This window comes from Hydra viridissima, unplaced genomic scaffold (genome assembly GCF_058129835.1).
Source record: "Hydra viridissima isolate aposymbiotic clone 2 unplaced genomic scaffold, HvirCarnegie_v1 scaffold_1, whole genome shotgun sequence".
In the NCBI taxonomy this organism is placed as follows: Eukaryota; Metazoa; Cnidaria; class Hydrozoa; order Anthoathecata; family Hydridae; genus Hydra; species Hydra viridissima.
In genome coordinates this window covers 28,506,120-28,527,093 of record NW_028324300.1, presented here as the reverse complement: position 1 = coordinate 28,527,093, position 20,974 = coordinate 28,506,120, and the positions used below count along the sequence as shown (strand labels likewise).

General features: G+C 30.2%; 3 protein-coding genes and 2 pseudogenes across 4 annotated transcripts; all 5 read left to right on the top strand.

Moving 5' to 3' along the window:
• The first annotated feature begins 3,566 nt into the window (after positions 1 to 3,566).
• On the top strand, positions 3,567 to 7,521 carry LOC149894329 (uncharacterized). The gene is made up of 4 exons (XM_090077971.1): positions 3,567 to 3,641; positions 5,481 to 5,626; positions 5,938 to 6,322; positions 7,465 to 7,521. The coding sequence occupies exons 1-4, from the start codon at positions 3,567 to 3,569 to the stop codon at positions 7,519 to 7,521; spliced, it is 663 nt and encodes a 220-aa protein (XP_089934097.1).
• A 78-nt stretch (positions 7,522 to 7,599) lies between these two features.
• Positions 7,600 to 9,318, top strand: LOC149894328 (uncharacterized; annotated as a pseudogene).
• A 3,252-nt stretch (positions 9,319 to 12,570) lies between these two features.
• Positions 12,571 to 14,552, top strand: LOC149894327 (uncharacterized; annotated as a pseudogene).
• LOC149894326 (uncharacterized) lies at positions 14,552 to 17,580 on the top strand. The gene is made up of 3 exons (XM_090065728.1): positions 14,552 to 14,954; positions 15,262 to 17,048; positions 17,129 to 17,580. Exons 1-2 carry the CDS (start codon positions 14,866 to 14,868, stop codon positions 16,973 to 16,975), a joined length of 1,803 nt encoding a protein of 600 aa, XP_089921854.1. The 5' UTR covers positions 14,552 to 14,865; the 3' UTR covers positions 16,976 to 17,048; positions 17,129 to 17,580.
• A 130-nt stretch (positions 17,581 to 17,710) lies between these two features.
• On the top strand, positions 17,711 to 20,880 carry LOC149894325 (uncharacterized). Of its 2 annotated transcripts, none has more exons than XM_090065751.1 (7): positions 17,711 to 18,287; positions 18,377 to 18,458; positions 18,820 to 18,941; positions 19,234 to 19,318; positions 19,479 to 19,628; positions 19,864 to 20,142; positions 20,624 to 20,880. In XM_090065751.1, the coding sequence occupies exons 1-7, from the start codon at positions 17,839 to 17,841 to the stop codon at positions 20,855 to 20,857; spliced, it is 1,401 nt and encodes a 466-aa protein (XP_089921877.1). In that variant the 5' UTR covers positions 17,711 to 17,838; the 3' UTR covers positions 20,858 to 20,880. The 2 variants fall into 2 exon arrangements, with proteins under 2 accessions (XP_089921877.1, XP_089921881.1); XM_090065755.1 differs by having other exon boundaries at positions 18,110 to 18,258.
• The last annotated feature ends 94 nt before the right edge of the window (positions 20,881 to 20,974 follow it).

Below are 20,974 nucleotides of genomic sequence, written 5' to 3'. Positions count from 1 at the left end.
AGAAGGTGTCTTCTTTCAACTTGAATTTTCCAGCTATCCCACATACTTTCTAACTTTTCAGATATGTTTACTCCTGTATGGCTTTCAGAAAAATGAGAAGCATGTATTACCACATCAATTCAGTTAAAATCTTTATCAATACAGTGGCCTGACAATGAAATAAATGATTTGTGAGATATCGGGCATGTCCAAAGCTTATGTGGTTTGCTTTTTTAACTTAATAGAAATTTTATTCTTTAATTCCATGTAAAGTTGAGGAGTTATTGTTTGGGAAAAATATATTCTAATTGGTAAGGAATATCTAGGTTCTAGATGATTTATTAAATTATTGAAACCTATATCAACTAAAGTAAACGGCTGGTTGTCTAAGGCCATCATTAACCCAATTTTACGATGAATAGCTTGGGATCTAGAATCATTAATGTTTCATACTTTTTTTGACTTTAAATACTCATCTATTGAAGTCTGCTTAGAAGTTTCACAAGCGATTTCCTCACTTTCTGTTGTACCAGTTGAGAAAACTGCCGATGTGAGCTGAGCTGTTCTTTTCTGTTCACTTTTATTTCTCTCTTTATGATATTCTTTTGGATGACTTCTTTTAATATGGTTAGGGTCGATGAAACAATAGGTCGAGTTGCGGAATCGTGGACGTTCTCCAATCGAAACTGTACTGAATGTGATGTTCAAAAAGAATTTGTTCGTTATATACATGGGTCGAACGATAGAGATGGCGGTCGTAAAGAACGAAAAGAAAGTAAATAACAAACTACAACGATTAATGATATTCCCGATAGAGAATCATCTTCAAATGAAGAATAAAATTTGGAGAATTTTACAATTAAAATATGAAATAAACACAGTACAATTGTATTTGAAAAAGTTCTCTTGTTTAGTGACGTTAAAATGTTGTTGTTAATAATCGCGCCGCTCATTTTGCATAAACAAAAATTGCCCAAATAGTTTTTGTTATTTGGAGACTATTTAGTTTGCTATAGAGATAAATATCCAGTGGAAGTCATACTATTAGAAGCACACCTGGCGGATATCTAACTAGTCTTTCTAATTGTCAAAACCAGTAAATAAGTTAAACTCCTCAAATTGGTGACACGCCAAACAACTGCTTAACTAAATAATAAACTTGAAGATTTGTCTGTCGTTTTAATATTAGATATAAAGAATTAAGTCCTATATATAGAGAGCCCTATATATAGCCTATATTTTTTAAAAAATTGCTAATATGAATACACTGGCTGACCGTTAACAGTACGTGCCACTATAGGTCCACTAGCTGACCATTCACAGCACATGCCGCTATAGGACCATTGACTGACCGCCCAAGAGTTGTGCCACTATTGGTCCGCTCAGTAACCGATGAGCAAAACTCAACTGGTCCATAAGCGGCGCGCCGCTAATGGACCAGTAGCGTTGCCTCTACTGGATCTCTATAGGTCCTCCAAACCATGTTTGCTGGGTAGGTAAGTTTTTTAAAAAAGGAACTTGAAAGCAAGACAAGAATTTTTTAAAGAAAACTTTGAACAGTCTTTGGCCAAAAGTGAAGTAAGATTTTATAAAGCGATAAAAGGTTTTTAGTTCTTTATTGATCAAATGGTCGAAGAAAATAAATTCAGTAACTTCAAATAGACAAGAAATACTTTAAAACACATTGGTTGTAATATTAGAATATGTGGTTCATATAAGATTGTAAAAACCAATTTTTCAAATAGTAGAGAATACAGACCATTTTTTCTTAAAAAATTTTTTTGTGGCTTTTTGTACAGGGTCCGTAAAAAGTTTCCGCACTCAGTATTTACGATGTAAAAACACGTAGAACTATCATTATGTGCCAAAAGTGAATAGTCAAATAAGAAATGCAAATAAGCTTAGAAGTAAAAAATTCCTTTTTGAAATTAAAAAGTTTATTATTTTTTATGGTATTAACTAGTTTTGTATTATGATTCTACTACAAAATAACATGTAAAAACTAGTTTTAACAATAAATGCTGCCTTTGTTGATTATGAAGAGCCGATTTTACAAAGAAAAACACAATGTTCTTCAAGTAGCTTAACTTATCAGTTAGAATCTTCAAAATTGAACTCATCACAGCATGGGCAGTCAACGGGAAACTTAAGTTTGTTGTCAAGAGAATTACCGAAATGTTCAAAACAACCTAAAAGATCACCAAGAAAAAACACGACGCCATTTAGACTGCCCCCTAGTCAATGGAATGTTGATGGCTTGCAGAGAAATACAAACTATCTTCATGGAAACTATGGTGAAACTCCAGCTAAATTTAAGACTATGGATCTCAGGCGTAAGTATTCCTTTTTATGACTAACAAAATTTGCCTTGACACAACTATTCTTTTATTAGTTCTGTCAAAGTCTCTAATGATCCATACAGGCCTCCCAGTCTGTCCCAAAATTCCAGACTGTCCCAAATTTTCAAAATTTTATTTTTGTCGTAAAATGTCATAACTTATAGGGTTATGTCCTAAATTGTCCTAAAATTTTAAAAGATTTTTTTAAATAAACGTTTTTATACACTAATATATTTATAGTAAAGTTATGTACATAAAAAATCATTTATTTATATAATAGAAAGTAATTGTTAACCAGTAAAGATTCTTTATATCTATTGAATATGTAATTATCAATAATTATCAATATTTCATTATTATAAACTGTCAAATTTAATGTTAATTTTAGATTTATAAATTAGAAAAAGTTGTAAAAGGCAATTAGATTTTTTTGTTAAATTATAGATTGTTTATTTATATTTATAAGATGTCTAAGAGAAAAACAAAATATAATAAATTGTGGGAGTATCAGTTTAACTGGGTCCAAGTTTGTCCTGGTGATCACTATTCTTCAAGTTGCAAATTATACCAGAAAACCTTTTTAGCCAGTGGGAGTGGAGCTGGACAAGTAAGAAGCCATGCAATTAGCTAACTTCACTCATTAAGGTTTAAAGAAAGAGAAGGACAATCAGAATTTAGTAAAAATAAAGATAAAACACTTGAATTAAATGTTTCAAAGATTTGTTACACTGTTGAGAGAATTTAAAAGCTGAAATTGTTCATAGTTTAAAGTGTATTGAGTCTAACTATTCTTTTGCCTCAACCAATGAAGATGGTAAAATGTTTGAAGCAATGTTCCCAGATTCAAAACTTGCCAAAGGATACAGACAAAGCGAAACAAAGTCTAAATACACTATTCAGTATAGTGTTTTTTCATATTTTAAAACATTTTTATTGGGGGACTTACATGAAACTGTTTTTACATTTAAATTTGATGATTCTACTAATCAACAAGTTAATACACAGTTTGATGGTTATGTACAATATTGGTCTAAAAAGCACAAACGCATTAAAATTGCATACTGTGGAACTCTCATAGTAGACCATTGAACTGCTGAGAAGTTGTTAGAACATTTCCTAGAGTTTGTAGAGAAAGTTAAGCTTAACATAAAGTTTATGCTTAATATTGGTATGGATGGTCCTAATGTAAATATTAAGTTTGAGAGACTTTTAAATTTGTCTGAGAAAATCAAAAGTTTGAATACAAACATGACATCAGTAGGCACATGCCCCCTGCATATAGTTCATAATGCATTTAGAGCAGATAATGGAACTCCACTTCAAGTAAATTTTGATGTAATTTTACGTTTCCATGGCATCTTTGGTTTGTTAAGTAAACTACATTCTGCTGCTACAACGGCTGCATCCCATAAGACTTTGAAGCGAGTATCACCCCGGGCTTCTTTTAACACCTTAAGCGTGTTGATAGAATTTCTTGCTTTGCAAAAATTAAGCTGCATGCCTAAAATGATTTTCAATAAACGTTTAACATAATTTGCTTAAAATAATATATTAAAAAAAAAAAAACACTACGAAATAAAACAATACTTACCTTAGAGTGCTGTATTAGCATCCTCGATTATCGTGAAGATCATGCGCAAAATTTCCAATTAGAAAAATGTGTCAAACATACAAAATGATTCAAGACTCTAAGTCTACCAAAAGGAAGCTACTGCAAGAAAGTAAATAACTTTCTAAATGAAAATAGCTTTTTATTCCCTATTCATAAGGCCAGCATCTTTAACCTGATAAAGAGTGATCCAATGAGGAACAGAGTGGCTCGAAAAGAGGACATTGAGGTTGGAATGCAAGAACCAAATTTCAAATTTGAAGTCGAACTTCAAACCTTAAGTCCGACTTGAGCGAATGCATAAGCAAACTTCAACTCAAGTCAGACTTGAAAACCGCCAAAAATAGACTGTTTTCAAGTCTAACTTCAAACCAGACTTGAGAGAGAAAAAGTTCTTTCCGAATGCAAGAAGCCGACTTGAAATTTCAAGTCAGACTTCAAATCTCAAGTCTGACTTGAAAGGAATGCAAGAAGCGAACTTGAACTGAAATCAGACTTGAAAAACGAGAATTTTTGAATATTGAAGTCATTTTTTAAGTCTGCTCTAGACCAATCTTGAAACCAAACTTGAGAAAAAACAAACAAACCGCCATTTTCATTTTGCTGATGCATAACAAAACTTTGCTATTACTATATAACTTATTACAACCTTTGCAAATATAAAAATGAGTTTTTACCAAGCAAAAGTAGTTACTTGGGTATATTGACTTAACTAATTTAGAAGGTTACATTGTGAAAGTATATTTGTCAATGAATTCATTACAGAAAACTGAATACCATCATTGCGAAAAAAATCTTGTAACATATATGTAATGATCCAACATGTCATATTATGATGTCCTTAGAAATGCTTATTAGCATTTTGAAATGTCATTATAAAATCCTAACAACCAATGAAGATCTTACGCTTTTAAGATAATAAACCCTCTTGTTGCCTAATTGTATTCTAATATGCCAATTCCACAAGGCTGTTGATTAAGGCATGTTTATGTGATACAGTATAAAAGTAAATTCCTTTTAGCAATAAACAGTTCCAGTTATACAAAGAAGTGATATGTGTAAAAGGAGTAAAAGAGAGTTCATGAGCAGCAGTTACAATAATATGAAGTATTAAAAAAAAACTTGTTTTAAAACGTTTAAAAATGAATCGGTAGGAGCTGAATTTTAGAAGAAGAAGAAATATGCCAAATCACATACCAAGGTTTATTATTGACAGAGCAAATCCTTAAGAAGTTTGCGATGAAGGCGATACAGGTTTTTAAAAAAAACTAACTAAAAAGGCGATACAGTTTTTCCAAAGAAACCTTTTTAATATTAGCTAATGACATTAACAACAATGTTAACAATCGAGGGTGCCCTCTTTCATCTGTACAACAACTGGCTATTGCATTTCGGTTTTATGCCACTGGTTCATTCTAAGTGAGTAAATATTCAAAAAATGGTATCAGACAATTATCCTTCTTACTGTAGGTTTCATACTATGTTTTTAAATAACATCATTTTATACCAACAAATGATAATATACTCAAGTAACAATTAATGAACTCTTTTAGAGAGTAATAGGAGATTTGGAGAAGCTGAGACTTAATCAGTCAACTGTTTCTCAAGTGGTTAAGAATATTTCAGTTCAAATGGCTAACAAAAGATATAAGTACATAAACTTTCCAACAGAAGCTGATTCTATGACAATTTCGCAAAGGTGATTATAAGTTTTTTTGGACATCTGAACTTGATATTTCCTAAAAACTTTGAAATTTTCTTTGATAAAGAAAATATATATATTTATCAAACCATTATTTAGAACTTACCTAATTCAAAGAGTCAATTGATCGAACACATACTCCTATAATAAATCCTGGTGGAGAAAGCGCAGAAATATATCGAAACAGAAAGGGATTTTTTTTTGAATTGCCAAGTCATTGCAGATGCTTCAAAAAAATTTTTATTTGCTTGTGTTTAATACCCCGGAAGTTTTCAGGATTTATGTGTTTTCACTAACTCAGCTATTAGACAAGTTTTAGAAGCTTGCCAGCGTGATCATGTTTTAGATGATTCTGGTTATCCTTGTAAACAACATTTAATAACACCTTTCTCTAATCCAAAAAATGAAAGTGAAATTAGATACAATTACAGCTTGAGAAGTAAACGTATGGCAGTCGAACGTTGTTTCGGTATATTAAAAAAACGATTTCCTTGTCTCAACATTCCCTTACGAATTAAACTACAAAATTCCATACCCATAATGATATCCTGTTTTGTGCTTCACAACATTGCCCTTCTAGAAAGTTATCACTGGGAAGACAATGAAACACAAAATAGCAATCAAGAAGATGGCGCTGAGGCATTCACAAAGGATATTTTTATAGAAACAAAAAGAAACCAAATTGTGGACCAAGTTTTTTTAAAAAAACTTTTGTGTGTCTGATTATGGATAAAAGTCTAATAACAAAAGCATTATTTACAAATATTTATACTGCATATTATTTCAAAAAAGTTAAATTTTATATTTAAAAATAGTATTACGTATAAAAAAGAAAACAATTTCCCTAAAAAATAAAGTGATAAATTAAAACATTCTAAAAAAAACTAGATCTGATATTGATTGAAAATAATAATCCTCAAATAGAATAATTTTGTTGTGTTTTTTTTTTTAAACTTAAAGCTGTGAATTTTTTTTTTGGGTAAATTTCCATTTTAATTTCATGTTCATTTTTTTTTTTTTGTATTGCTGCTTTTTCTGGAGTAAGTTTTTTTTTTTTTTATATTAGCTATTTCTATTTGTTTTTGCATTAGTTCTTTATCAAGATCATAATTTCATTATAATACTTTTTTGCATTTTTTTTTTATTAAGAGATTTTTTGTTTAACGATAAAAATTGTTCTTTTTCATGTGTTAATGAGCAAAATGCTATAATTGTTTCGTAAAGGTTTTCTTTTCTGTTTTTATAAGTAGCCCAATAATTCCACAAGCCTATCCTTACATATGGTCTCCATAGACTCCTTTGGAATACCTACATATATAAGTATTATGTAGTATTAGCATTGAGAAAACTAATTTTGTTTAAAATAGACGGGCCCCAAAAACCACATAATTTTTTCTTGTCGTATCTTTTGTACAAATAATTTAGTTTTATTTTGCTTTCTTATATGTTTTTATATGATAAAAGTTCTTCCCAGGGGTTTAGAAGTATTTTGGTTTTTTTATTATTTTTTTTTTTTCAGTAAAGTTTCACTATATTTTAGTAAGGGACCTCAAAAACCGCATGGCATAAATTGTTTATAACTTTTTTTAAATCAGTTGCAACTTTCCCATTTTTTGGAACAGCTTGTTATATTAAAATCCCCTTTATATAATACTTTGATTGCAAACTTATATTATAGGAAAGTATCTAAGGCGCTACAAAAACCACATGCTCGGGACCCCAAAAACCACATTAATTATTTTATTTGTAAAAAAAATTATATTACAAAAATTCATGATTTAAAGTAGATTTGTAGTAGTTATAACTATCTTTTTAATGATAATGAATTTATATAGAGTTTTATTTTACGCTCCTGCTTAGAGGATAGTTTTAGTTCAGTTTACAGTATGTGATTTGCGATATTATTTTATTTTGTAAGCAAATAAATAAACATGAATAACAGCAACAAAAAATTCAAAACTCGCTTGCAAATGAAGTCACTAAATCCAAGTTCTTATGCTGAAGCACTTATTAAAAGAAAAGCTGTATGTGGAAATGTGTCGATAAATAGAGCTCTCAATTCCTCGAGGAAAATTGCATGTTCCCACCTTGGTTTGAGTAAATATTGAGTTTTTTATTTTATTTCATACTATACACTAGCTTCATTTAAAATTAACCCAGAGCTTCACCTTTTTATTAGTTTATGTATTGCTACTGTAATTTACATTCATGAAAAATAGTTCTATCAAAACTGAGTTACTAATTGATTTTCATGGTTGCCTTTAGACGCTCTTATAGAAGAATTGATTGAGGCTGGCATTATGACTGAAACAGCACTAAAGGGGACAGGAGTTTGTTCTGGAAATATTAATACATGCAGAATATTTAATCACGACGAAACACCACAGTTCATCAATTTTAGTGTTGATGGTATTCTTTCTGGTCTTGTTTTTACTGCAAAAGGGAAAACATGTTGTAAAATGATTAGAGAGAACCGTGAACCGTTTTTGCCTTACCACTTTTTTTGATAAATATTTATAATCTAGATTGAAAAGATAATATGTATCATCTTTCTTTAGATGTAGGAGACCTTTGTGTCTGTCAAGTACTCTTTGGTACCGTTGGAATAACTAATCAAATAGCTCCAAAGGAAGCTGTGGCAAATATTCTGCATCTTGTGATAACAACTTGTAATTATGGTGTATCTGATCACAATTCGTTATTAGATATGTGCAAAGAGTTTGATGAATATCTTACAGAAAAAAAAGTGGCATGACCAGTAGTTGTGCTTTCTTATGGGCATTGTTTACGCTTTAATTTTGATGTCTTAAAGTTTTTACAATCAAAAAACATACATATGTTCTTAACCCCACCAGATACCACTGGTGTGACACAGCTTTTAGTGCAACTCAACAAAGACCTTCATCATAAGTATCGTGGTATGAAAGAAAACCTTTTTTAATGATTTCAATTCACTAAATAAGATTTTATGATGATTTTAGGACGTATTTGGAACAACTGGCCCCAAGGCAATCTATAATCAAAAGTTGCAAGATGTGTAGGAGTAACTTCAAAATCATTAAACATCAATGACATACAACAGGACAAGTTTACACGAGCTGTTTTATGTATTGACTTTCCTAAAAGTTTTACACCCAGTACAACAACTCCTGAAAGATATACTATTAAATCTCCTGATAAAAGAAAAAATTCAGCTCAGTATTGGAAAGAAAAATTTCAGCATTTGCAAGAGCTAATTCAAGATCTAAGCGAAAAAAGCATTCAACTTGAAGAAGTTCTTGGCTTACTGACAGTACAGAAAGTTAAGCCGAAAGTTTCCAAACTTACTATGAGGGTTACGCAGTTTCACGGATCAATGAAAGGAAAAAATGTGTTGGACTTAGTGAAGGTAATTCAAGATAAAAAAAAATCAAGAAATAAAAGGTAAGGAAGAAAAAAGATGGAAAAAAGAAAACCAAAAAGAAGAATTTTTACGGTGTAAAAATGAATGCAACTGTGAAGAAGGTGTGTGTCATGCCATAAAGCTACAGCAATGCTCTGCTTGCCACAATGTACAAAAATCTGTCTGTGGAAAGATATCTTGTTAAGCAGATTGAAAGAAACCAATGTTTTTAGCTGCTGTAGTAACCAACAACTCACTCAAACAAAAGGTTATTGAGCATGAAAGTGATGAAGATACAAGCAGTTAGAAGGATACACCATGAAAGTGACCTTACAGTGAAAAGGAGATAATTCCATTATTCTTAGTCAATTAGTTGATCAACTTTTTAAAAAGCTAATAGTTTCAAAGATGTATAAAAACACTTTTAAATTGTCTTAAAAACTAATAGAACAACATTTCAACTTTTTTTACACAAATTAACTAGTAAAAAAGTAATTTTATTTGATTGTTAATAGAATATAAATGTTACTAGAAAAAAGCAAAACTACACTTTAATATTGTTTTTGATCCATGTATATATATTTTTTTGTAAGGGACCCCAAAGACCACACAGAAACACTACTTTGGTTAAGGTAAAATATTTTGGCAACTGTCTTTTTCATTTATTTTCTGTTGATTTTTTTGTAGAGGTATGACTTAAATCATTACAAAAAACACTACTTCGCAAACTTAATAGAAAATTTCTAGTATTTATGAACTATAATGTCAAAATGTTATAAAATTGAAAAAAAAAAAATCTATAGTTTTCAGTATAATTTTCAAAAACTTTTGCTAATTTGGTTATTTTTAACAGTTTCTTTTCAAAAACTATCTTGTCAAATAAAAAATATCTATTTTGCTGCTTGATAAGGCTTGATCTATGAGTTACAGGTAATAATGTGAGCGTGTGGTTTTGGGGTCCATGAGTTTTAGGGGCCAGTCTATCTGTATTTGTAAAAAAGCAACAACATTATTTTCTGTATTTTCTAGAACATTTCCATGTATTTTAATTCAAATGGCATGTGTCAAAATCGAGAAATCAAGAGATATTGTTTTCATCACTTAAGTGGTACATACGACCAACCGTTGTTTACCTACAACTAGGGTTTGTAATACCGTGCTATATTTAAAATCCCGGGATTTCGGGATTACATTTGCATATTCCCGGGATCCCGGGATTTTGAAATACCTGTGTTTAAAAGATTTTAACATATTATTTTAGAAAGATATTAAGGAAAATAATAAGACATTTAAAGTATGTTTAGAAAAAGCTTTCAAATTACAAGGAAATTCTATGGTTTGTTAATATTACACATACTTAATTATTAAATTATAAAGACTTCGTTGTTTTTGTAGATATAATATACGTATGTAATTATTTTTGATTATTCTTAAAATACGTTTTGAGGAAGCAGAGTACATCCAAAGTTTCATCGGCCAGACGACTTCTTATTTTTGTTGCAAAAAGTCCGGCCGCAGAAAAAGCACGTTCTGATGCCACACTGGTAGGCTTAATAGTCATTAAAAAATCATACGCTCTTTGCAAAAAATCACCATGTGTTCCTCCATTTTCAAACAACACCATTTCCTTTTGAATTTTCATCGATAACGTCTCACATCGAGTTGGTATGCTGGGCAAATGTGCTTTTTTTTATAGCTTTATTAAGTTCGTCTGTGATTCTTTTGCTGTTTTTAAGAGCAAAAGAAATAGATTCAGATGAAGAGTCAGAAGAATCAGAAACAATTTCGAGTAGTGCCTCATTTGAAACAGAAAGTTCAACTTCTGATTCAGACTCATTAGCTGTTAATGATGTAGCTGGATTTGTAGCGTATAGTCTTTCAAGTAACTCTATTAATTTGCGACATTTTTTTTAAGTCGGAACTGTTACTAGCTCTATTTCAGATTCGGACTGAATGTTGTTTCTATCATTGTGCAGATACTGAAGGATCCACTTGCATCGGTACGCCTTTGTTGCATTCGAAGAACGAGAGATGAGTTCAACTTTTGACTTATAACGTTTTTAGCATCTTTAAGTTTTTTTAGCATGAAAGTTATGGCAACATCTGCTGTAAACAAATTAGCATCCCGACGGCAAAGGGCCTCCACTGTTGCTTTTACTGGAAGTAGCGCATTAATGATAGCAGATACAGTTTTAATCTCAATATTAGATAAAGCCAAAGATTCACCTTCCGGTAGACTTATGTCTATTAATGCCTTTTGTATACAATTTTTTAGTAAATAGGCGCGTTGAAGCATTGACAAAAGACTGTTCCATCTTGTCTTGCAGTCTTTAATTAGATTTGTTTCCCAAATTCAGCCGCAATATACTTCTGCAATATATCGTTTTTTTTTGGTGATCGTCTGAACATTACTATTACTTTTCGTACCTTTTTGATCACTGGACCACAGTGTTTATTGAAATAGTAGTTGGTGTGAGGTTAATTTTATGGACGGAAAGTAAGTGCGTATGGAGACCTTTCGTTGAACCACCTCCAATTTTTAAAATTTTTTTGCAGTCAGTAGACTTACACATTGCTGTTTGCCCTTTTTCTTCTCTTAAAAAATGTTTCCAAACAGCAGAATTACTTTTTTTGTCATATTCCATGTACGAAGCCATTATAATTTTAGAAACTTTACTGTTCAAACAACCAGCAATTTTATTTTTTATTAAAACTTGTACTTTAAAATAGTCACAAACAGATAACGTCTATTTGAGATAAAAAGTGTCAGAAACTTGAATAAATGCGACTTAGCACCAAACACTTTTAAGAATGTAATTGCAATCCAATTTCAATTGTTATAACAACTTTAATCCAATTATTCAAAAACATAACTGCAAGAATTTCGAAATTGTAAAGTTCGAACTTGATTGCAATCGAACGAAAAAAATAATTTAATTTAAAAATATTCAACTGAAAAAGATTTCAAAAAAAATCCCGGGATTAAATGCTTAATCCCGGGATTAAATGCTTAATCCCGGGATTTGGGATTGTTAAAAACCGCGGAATCCCGGGATTCCCAACCCTACCTAAAACTTAGGATTTGGAACTGAAAGTGCCAAGATAAATTTATTTTTGTAATGAAAAATACATAACAAGACCGCTTTTTTTTTTTTTTTTTTTTTTTTTTTACTGTTATTAACTTTTTATTTAATCTTATATTATACAAATATCATTACACGAATTTGTTTCAGTAAAATGTTTTTCTCGTAAAAAAATTGCATTACCGCTATTGGTTGCGAAGTGCATTTTCCGATAAGCGCCCTGAATTCAACGCCTCGACTATTTTTAAGTTCGACTTTCTCAAGCACGAACTTGAAACTTTCAAGTCTCGTTTACGCATTCGCTCAAGTCAATTTTTCAAGTCTGACTTGACAAAGTCGAACTTGACTTTAGTTCGGTTCTTGCATTCCACCCTGAAATTCTAAAGCACTGTCTCAAAAGACGCATGGTCAAGCTTGCTTCTATTGATAATACATTTCAAAAAAATGCTTGTTTGGCAGTGGAGAAAATAAGAATAATGGAAGAAAAAGTATGCTCACCAGATGAAAAGCTCAGAAATCAAGAAGAAAAAAATAAAAGGAAGGTAGAAGAACTAGAGCAAAGAGAGTCTCAAGTTTCCTGGTACACAGACAGTGATAGCCTTCCAAACTCATACAAAGCTTTTATGCCTCCTACAAAGACCCAAAAGATTTCAGGGGAAGTAAAAGTTAGTCTTCAGCTAAGTATGGATGAAACTTTCTTATTGACAACTCTTTATAAAGCTGGCGGTATTAAAATTGAGGAGTTGAAGGCCTGTTCTTTGGCTAATATGTAGACATCACATATATGTCACGGAACTTGTTTTGGTACAATAAAAAGTTCAAGCAAACACCTCTATGTTTTACTCCAGAAGCTACGGCCGCAAGTACATAGAGAAGTTAATAAACTTGAAAGAATTGTCAAATTTGAATGGTCTCAGGTTGCATTTAGACCAGATACTCTTTTGCACCAACTTGAAGTTGAAACAAAAGATTTTTGCACCAATGCACTTCAGAGAAACACTTTACAAAGAGGAGACTACAAGTACCTTTGCCAGCTACTGACTTACTTCCTGGGTGCAGATATACCTAATTTCTTCTTTAAGCTGCCGGGAGCTCACCATGAGCCAGGTTTACGAGTGACTGTCTTTACCTTCTCGCTCTGCAGATGACACAGAACTATCACCCAAATGATTCAAAAACAGTAGAGCCTGCTACTTTCAAGAACTTACACACTGCTACAAATTATATTGTGTTTTTTCAAGATCAATACTTTCTGAAGAGTCCTATGGCAACTCAAGCTCCTTCAAATGACCTTAGAGCTTTTAAGATAGCTCCAAATGCCAGGTAATTACAAAGCCTATGCAGAGATTGGGAAAGTTCTCAACAAAAGCCTTCTACGGCACTCTTGGTATCTAGCTTCCCACCTTGTAGTTTTGTCTCTTGCTGACAGGGATCTAGATGCTGAAGTTAAGAACAACATCCTTAACAAATTAACAAATTGTTGTATTTTGCCGTTCCAGAAAAAAAATATATGGTGCTTGAGAAACCAGGAATCCAGCAACTGTTGTTCTAATGTCATCTCTTGATGATTTTGTCACTGAGCAAAGTTATCTTCTCTTTTTTCTTGTGGAAATCACTAAGGAAGAGCTTTTGCTGTTGAGGGAGAAAGTTATAGCTGCTCGCGAAAGTGAGAGAGCCCCTAACTCATTTGTCAAGTTCTCTGCTTGTGCAAATTAGTTTGCAGTGGTAAATGATAGGGTAGAACGTCACATAAAGTTGATCCAAGACTTTATTGGAAGGACACATAACGAGGATAGACTTCAGGATACTCTTCAGGTAATTACTAAACATTATTATACAAACCTGTAGCATGTAAATTGTTAGGGGGAGGGGGACGTTTTTGAAAAATTAGGCAATTTAGAATAGCAAACACATATCATGCTCATTTTTAATAACAAAAAAAGTCAATTGCACCTAACAACCTCTTACCCCACCCATTGTACGCGCATGCTATACAATAATGTCTGCAAAACTTTTTAAAATACTTCTGTCATTTTTTAAAATAAACTAAGGCATTAATTTCAAATAATAGGAGTTTTATTGCTTGGAATATTTAACTATTTTATAAAATAACCTGCCTTATTAATTTTATTTATTATCTTCTAGATTGTCCATAAAAACAGACAGCAAGTATCCAAGACGTACCTACAGAACATGTAACAAGTATTACAACTGTCATCACGTTTTTGTTCTTTTCAACTCAATTTAGAACTATTATCTGAATTAAAATGGTCACAAAAAATCTGTATCTTCCTTATTCTATTAGATATATTTTTAATCGAAACCATTGTTTTGTGAGTGATTTAAATTTAAAACTATTTATATTCGGAACATTATAATATAATGCAGGAAAAATTCTATTATATAGATATTGTCTAAAACCACCTTCTTTACCTTAGAGTTTGATTTGGGAGACTGAAGTTTTCACTACACTGTTACGGAAAAAGGTGTCCGTGTCTGAAAAAAAAGGTGTTAGTGTAAAAAGGTGTTGATAATATGAACGCGAACACCTATATTGGTGTTTATGTTAACGTAATAGGTGTTGAAGACAAAAAATTACAAACTGTTTAGAAAGTAGGTGTTAGCGTTAAAAAAAAAGGTGTCCACGTAAAAAGGTGTCGACGTTGACACCTTTTTAAACATAAAGCTTTAAAAGTAAATTCTTAGGGCGAACGAAGAAAAAGCTTATTTTGGAATAAAATATTTGTCATTTGGCGCGAAAAATATTTGCAATGGCTTTTCCTTGTGTCAAGTGTTCATTTAGATGCAAATCCGTTGGCAATTTGCTATCTCACTATCATCGAATCCATTATGGACAAAAGTACTTTAACTTTTCATCATTTACATAAAAAATATACACACATGCACATACATGTAAAAATTAAAAAGTTATTATCTAATTGAAAGCTATATATATATATATATATATATATATATATATATATATATATATATATATATATATATATATATATATATATATATATATATATATATATATACATATATATAGCTTTCAATTGAAAGTTATATATATATATTATATATATATATATAAGTTACAAACTTTTATACATTCAATTGTCAAACATTAGTTATAACATTTTAATTTTTGTAATTTTTTTTAGAATACCGTGCCATTTTTGTTCTGCTAAATTTAAAAACTATGTAGTTGCTAAAAATCATGTTTATAGAAGGCATCAAGATGAACGACAACATAATATTTTACAGAATCAGATTGAATCACCTATTCAATTGGATTTGCCAGTTTGTATTGAGACAAAGTTATGTGACAAAAATGCAGACCAGTCCACTGATATATTTGACATGTTTGATGAGATAAAAAAGTTTTTTATGATAACTATGAATTATCATTTGCTTTCTGAAAATACATCAAAAAAGTTACTTTTGCTACACGGTGATTCAGTTAAAGCTATATTGGGTGACGTATGTAGCTCATTTAAAAGTTTTTTGCAACAGGCTGGCATATCAATTCACAACCCATATGCCCAATCTTTCTTGTGTAAACTTCAAAGAGACAACAGTATTGATTTGTGTTTATCACATTGCACGAGTCCAGATAAGTTTGATAGTTATTTAGGTGAATTGGGTCATGTAAAAGCAGTGAAAGTTACTGTTGGTGAGGATTTTTTTTATCATGTGCCACTAGGAGAAAACCTAAAAAGTATTCTTAAGGGTCAAATAATTTTGCACCCGGACTCTTTATCTTTTTCAAAATCAAACTACTTTCAAAGTTCTATCCTGCCATTTTCAGATCCAGCCAAAACAGTATACATTGGTTTGTATTCTGATGAGTTAGAGGTATGTAACCCAATAGGTACCAGTAGGGGTATACATAAAATATCAGCCATTTATTTTTCTATTTTAAACCAAAACAATAATGGATCTAAAATGAGCAACTATCATTTAGCTTCATTGTGCAATTTTAAAGTGGTTAAAAAAATTACACTCAATGAGTTTTTTAAGCCAATTATTGATGACTTGTTCAACTTATTATTTAATACATTTTTTGTAAATGATGAAGAATATCATGTTATTGCATGTTTTATGGCTGCTGACAATTTAACAGCTCATCCGCTTCTTGGTTTGCAATCACATTTTCATAGTGGATACATATGTAGACATTGTTACTTTTGTGTTAGACAGGAAAACACAAATGTATTTCAAAGAACTCACGAATCTTATATTGTTGATAGTACAAAACAACAACATGGATGTTTGGAGTTATCTCCGTTTTTACACTTACCGTATGTATTTTTACCTGCATTTTTCCCAAGTGATTTCATGCATGATTTTTTAGAAGGAATAAGCCATGTTGTAGTTTCAACATTTTTGAATCACTACATGGCCAAGCGAAAACTAACATTGATTGGTATGAATTTATTGCTAAGAGATGTAAAATTGCCAGTGAATTTAATATTGACGTCAACTTATATGACATCAAAGCTGGCACTTACTGCTAGTGAAATGCTAACCATTTCATTGTGTTTGCCATTGTTTCTTTTTGATAATTTCTATGATGAAGATGCACCTTATTGGGATATGATGATTATCCATTGTGAAATTTTATTGATTTTAAATAGCCGTTGTAATGAACATATTGAATCGTTGTATTTTCTTATTCCACAACTTATTAACTATATCAAAACATTATATAATGGCACAAGAGTAGCAGCAAAGCTTCATTTCATCACTCACTATCCTGACCTTTCAAGCTACATGGGAACAATGAAAACTTTCTGGTGCATGCGTTTTGAACAACGGCATCAGATTTTTAAAAAGCTAGTCAGAGTTAGTCATCAATTCAAAAACCCTATATAATCATTTTCAAAAAGGTTTCAAATGCATGAAACTTGTAGACGTCTACTTGAAAGGACTAATGATATTGTTCCAGGTAAGCTGCAATCATAGTAATTGAATAATCACATATTTGTTTATTTTCATGCAATATTATACAAATATTTTATTTTTCAGGATCTATCTCATATGCAAAGATATCTCTTCGTCATGCTCAAGAAGTACTTCTTGAACCGTTTAAACCATATTTGAACACAATTTTTCATACAGAAAAGTTAACAGTCCAGGGAAAACAGTTGACAGTATCTTCTTATTTGATTCTAAGCGAAGAAAAAGCTGTTAAAATAAATTATTTGATGTCTATTAACAATGTTTGGTATGCAATGTGCCAAGAAATAGCAATATCATTTTTTCCTTTGGTTAACTCATATGTTGTAGAGCATCATAAAAACTCATTTTCTTTACTTGACATTTTTTCTCTTAAATCAAGTGCATCTAAATCTGTTGAAATAAAAGAAAAAGAGTTTATTGTCCGATTATTTATCATATGAATATTTTTCATGAGTTGTTATTTCTGCCTTTTATGTTTATAATTTATTTTATTCAAAATTAAACAAAACTAGTAACTATGTAATGTCACTTTTTTTCTTTGGGCCCTTGAAAAAACCCAGGGCCCTGGCAAACTTCTGCGTCCTCCCTATTACCCTCTTATAAAGCCAGCAGGTAGGTCATGATGTTTATATCTTATATTAATGATAATTAATATTAATGATAATTAATATTAATGATAGTATTAATTATATACTAATTTAATACTAATTAGTTAATTATATACAATAACAAAATAATTTACTTTTTGCGTTATATATTATCATCGATATTTGCAGATGCAATCAATTAATGTACAAAAAGGTGACACAATTAAAGTTATTCTATACACATCATATTCTGATTTGCTGTCAAAATGTGGCAATAAGTTCCCATGTTCGTCCAGTAATTTGCTACAATTGTATGATGGTTCTGGTGCAGAAATAGATGATGGAGAAACCCTCGATTTTTTAGTTAAAAATAATAATTTGAAACTAGTTTTTTTGGAACGTCAAGTGTCAAGTTTAGCATTAAATAAATCATCAGAAGAAGTTGTGGGAAATGAAAGTATTTCTTTAAAACAATGGCCAGGTTTGAAATTTGAAATCCCAACAGATGCAATTGTGGAAGCAAGGCTTACATGTGGGATACTTGATGCCAAATCAATTGTAGCAGATGGTCAATTTATGAACCACTGGGTTGGGATCATTTTTCATAAAGTATTGGAATATGTTGATCAACAAAATCCGTGTGTTTTTAGTTGTATTATATAGATTTTTTATCTAAATATTTTAACTCTAAGTTCTTAAACTAAATTAGTTTGTTTCAATATCATAGATATATAAATGGAAATCAATTAAATGAGCTGGTGATGGTTATTCAAGAAAAGTATCCAGAGTTCAAAGCTGTTCAATATTCAGTGAGTTAATCTGTGGTGTAGTGGTTGAATTCAATAAATTAAATTATAATATTTTGTTGTTTAAAAATATTTTATCCTTGCTGAAAAAATGTAAAGTTTTATTATAACTATTATAAAAACATTTTATTACAGTTGTGTTATGACTTTTAAATAAATTGATTAAATCTAAAAAACTTAACATGTGATTTTTAATTTATTATGAATAAAATTTTAATAAAATTATAAATTATAAATTGAATTATAAATAATAAAGTTTTTTATATTTTAATATCATTTTAAGTAATAATGGAAACTACACAAAGCAATACATGATTAAATTGACTAGAAAAGAAAAACGTTAATTTATTTTTTTTACTACTAGAAATGCTTCCACCAAAGAATTATTGACAGGTTCAAAAGTTATAGAAGAAAAATGAATTGTGCTTCTGTCATTGAAAAGCGAAAGAAATATGCAAAAGCTACTGTGTCAAAGGCAATGAAGAGGTTTTTTTTATATAAATATACTTGATTATTATGTATTAAACTAAATATCTATAAAAAGATGAAAAGTTAGTCAGTTTTCATTAATTTCTCCTGATTTTCTTTGTTTACTTTCAAAGCAAGATTAAGAAGAAAATAATGGAAAATATATTCCGGATTTTTCCAGATATATTACGCAGTCAGTTTTCCGGATTTTTAAAATGTGATATGGATGATCAATGCTTGTTCAATTTAATAGTTTTTTTTTATTTTATGATCATATTATATATTTCTATTGTGTCCTAATCTATTTTAGAGCAGTAAGTGACAGTGATATCAATGAACCATTAAGACTTATAACCAATATTAATGAAGTATCAGACATTGTAAATGAGGCATATGTAAGTTTACAATTATCTATTTGCTCCAACCTTTTTAAATTGCAATTCCTAGATTGTCACAAAAAATTGGGTACCACATATTAGCTTTATATCTGTTTTATAAATTATCATATTTTTGATTGTATAAATGTTTATTACATATTTTAATAAAACACTTTAGCTTGTTACAATTTCAAACAATGTTCAAACCTCACTTGAACAAGAGGTTGTAATGGAAACAACTTTCATGCAACGTAATAATGCAAGAGAAACTGTTGGATTTTTGACAGAGTTAGAATTATTTAAGTCCTACTTTTTATCAGCTAAAAATGTAAGAATTTCTTTACCTAATTTGTTTTTGACGTTTTTCTATCTATTTGAAAACAAAGATAATGTGTAAAAAGTAATGACTTTCTCCTTAGTTGTCCTTATCTTTTAATGAAAACTTTCCTGTTCAGGGTTAAATCTTCTTAAAAATTGGGGAAATTTCACCTTAAATCTCCTTAAAATCCTTATTGGTATCCTCATTTTATTAGTGGTAACTGTGAAAAATTATATTTTTTTAGGTATATAATGAAAGCAAGAGAATGCTCCAAGTGTATCAGTTAAATGAGAGCTCACCGTACAAGGATAATGGACTAGACTTTGAAGAGGTTCAAGTTTTGATGAAAGATTCGCTAAGAAATATTTGTATGAAATGGGCCCCATTTTTAAAGAGATATTCATCTGTTCTTAATCTGGTAAAGATGGTAAATCCTACAATGTCTTCTTCCGATTCACATACAATTGGATTTCAATTTATTGTGGCTAGATGTTATCAAAAACTTGTAGAATTTACTGATAAGGTAAGTTTAACTTTAAAGTTAAAGTTTTTTTGAATTCCCTTTACAAGGCCTATGGAGCTACATTTTTTAGTTATTGTTACAACCCTCTCTCAACTCTAACTCCAAAACACAAGCTTTGATGTACTACATGATGATGAATCTACACAACAGCAATTTTAATTTTTTCAAAATTTCTTAAATCATTTAATGTAAAATTAATAATAATGATTATTTAGTTTAAAGTTATTGTTATGCCTTGAAACTCCATTCTATAACTGTTTTATTGCATAATTATTATTGCATAATTTATTGTATTATTTATTGTTTTTAGTGTATTATTTGCGTAATTAATAAACAAGTTAATATAAAGTATAAGTTGTTTTTAAATGCATATATCTTTTATGAAACTATACTAGTGAAAATTGTTTTGTCTTCTTTTTTTTTTTGATTAACATCAAAAATAACTTATTTTGATCTATTTGATTTATTTATTTATTTATAGAATATGATTCGTCTTCACTATGAAAATGGAGATTTTGCAGTTACAGTTGATAAATTTTCTATTCCCTGTGCAAACTTAATCGAAGTTCTTCTTGTCGGCACTTCTTTGAGTGTAGCGTTTAATTTAATACATTGCAAAAAACAAGAGGCGGTTTTTGAAATATTAGAAATAATTATGCAAATTAGAAAAATGAGTAACATCAGAATTGTAAAATCTATTTTGTTACTTTTATAATGACTTTGTTAAAATGCTTTAAATATATTTTTGGTTTTATCTTTAACATTTTATGTTAATAGTTTTATGTTTTTTTAACATTTTTTATTATATAAATTGTTCTAAGTTTAATTTTTT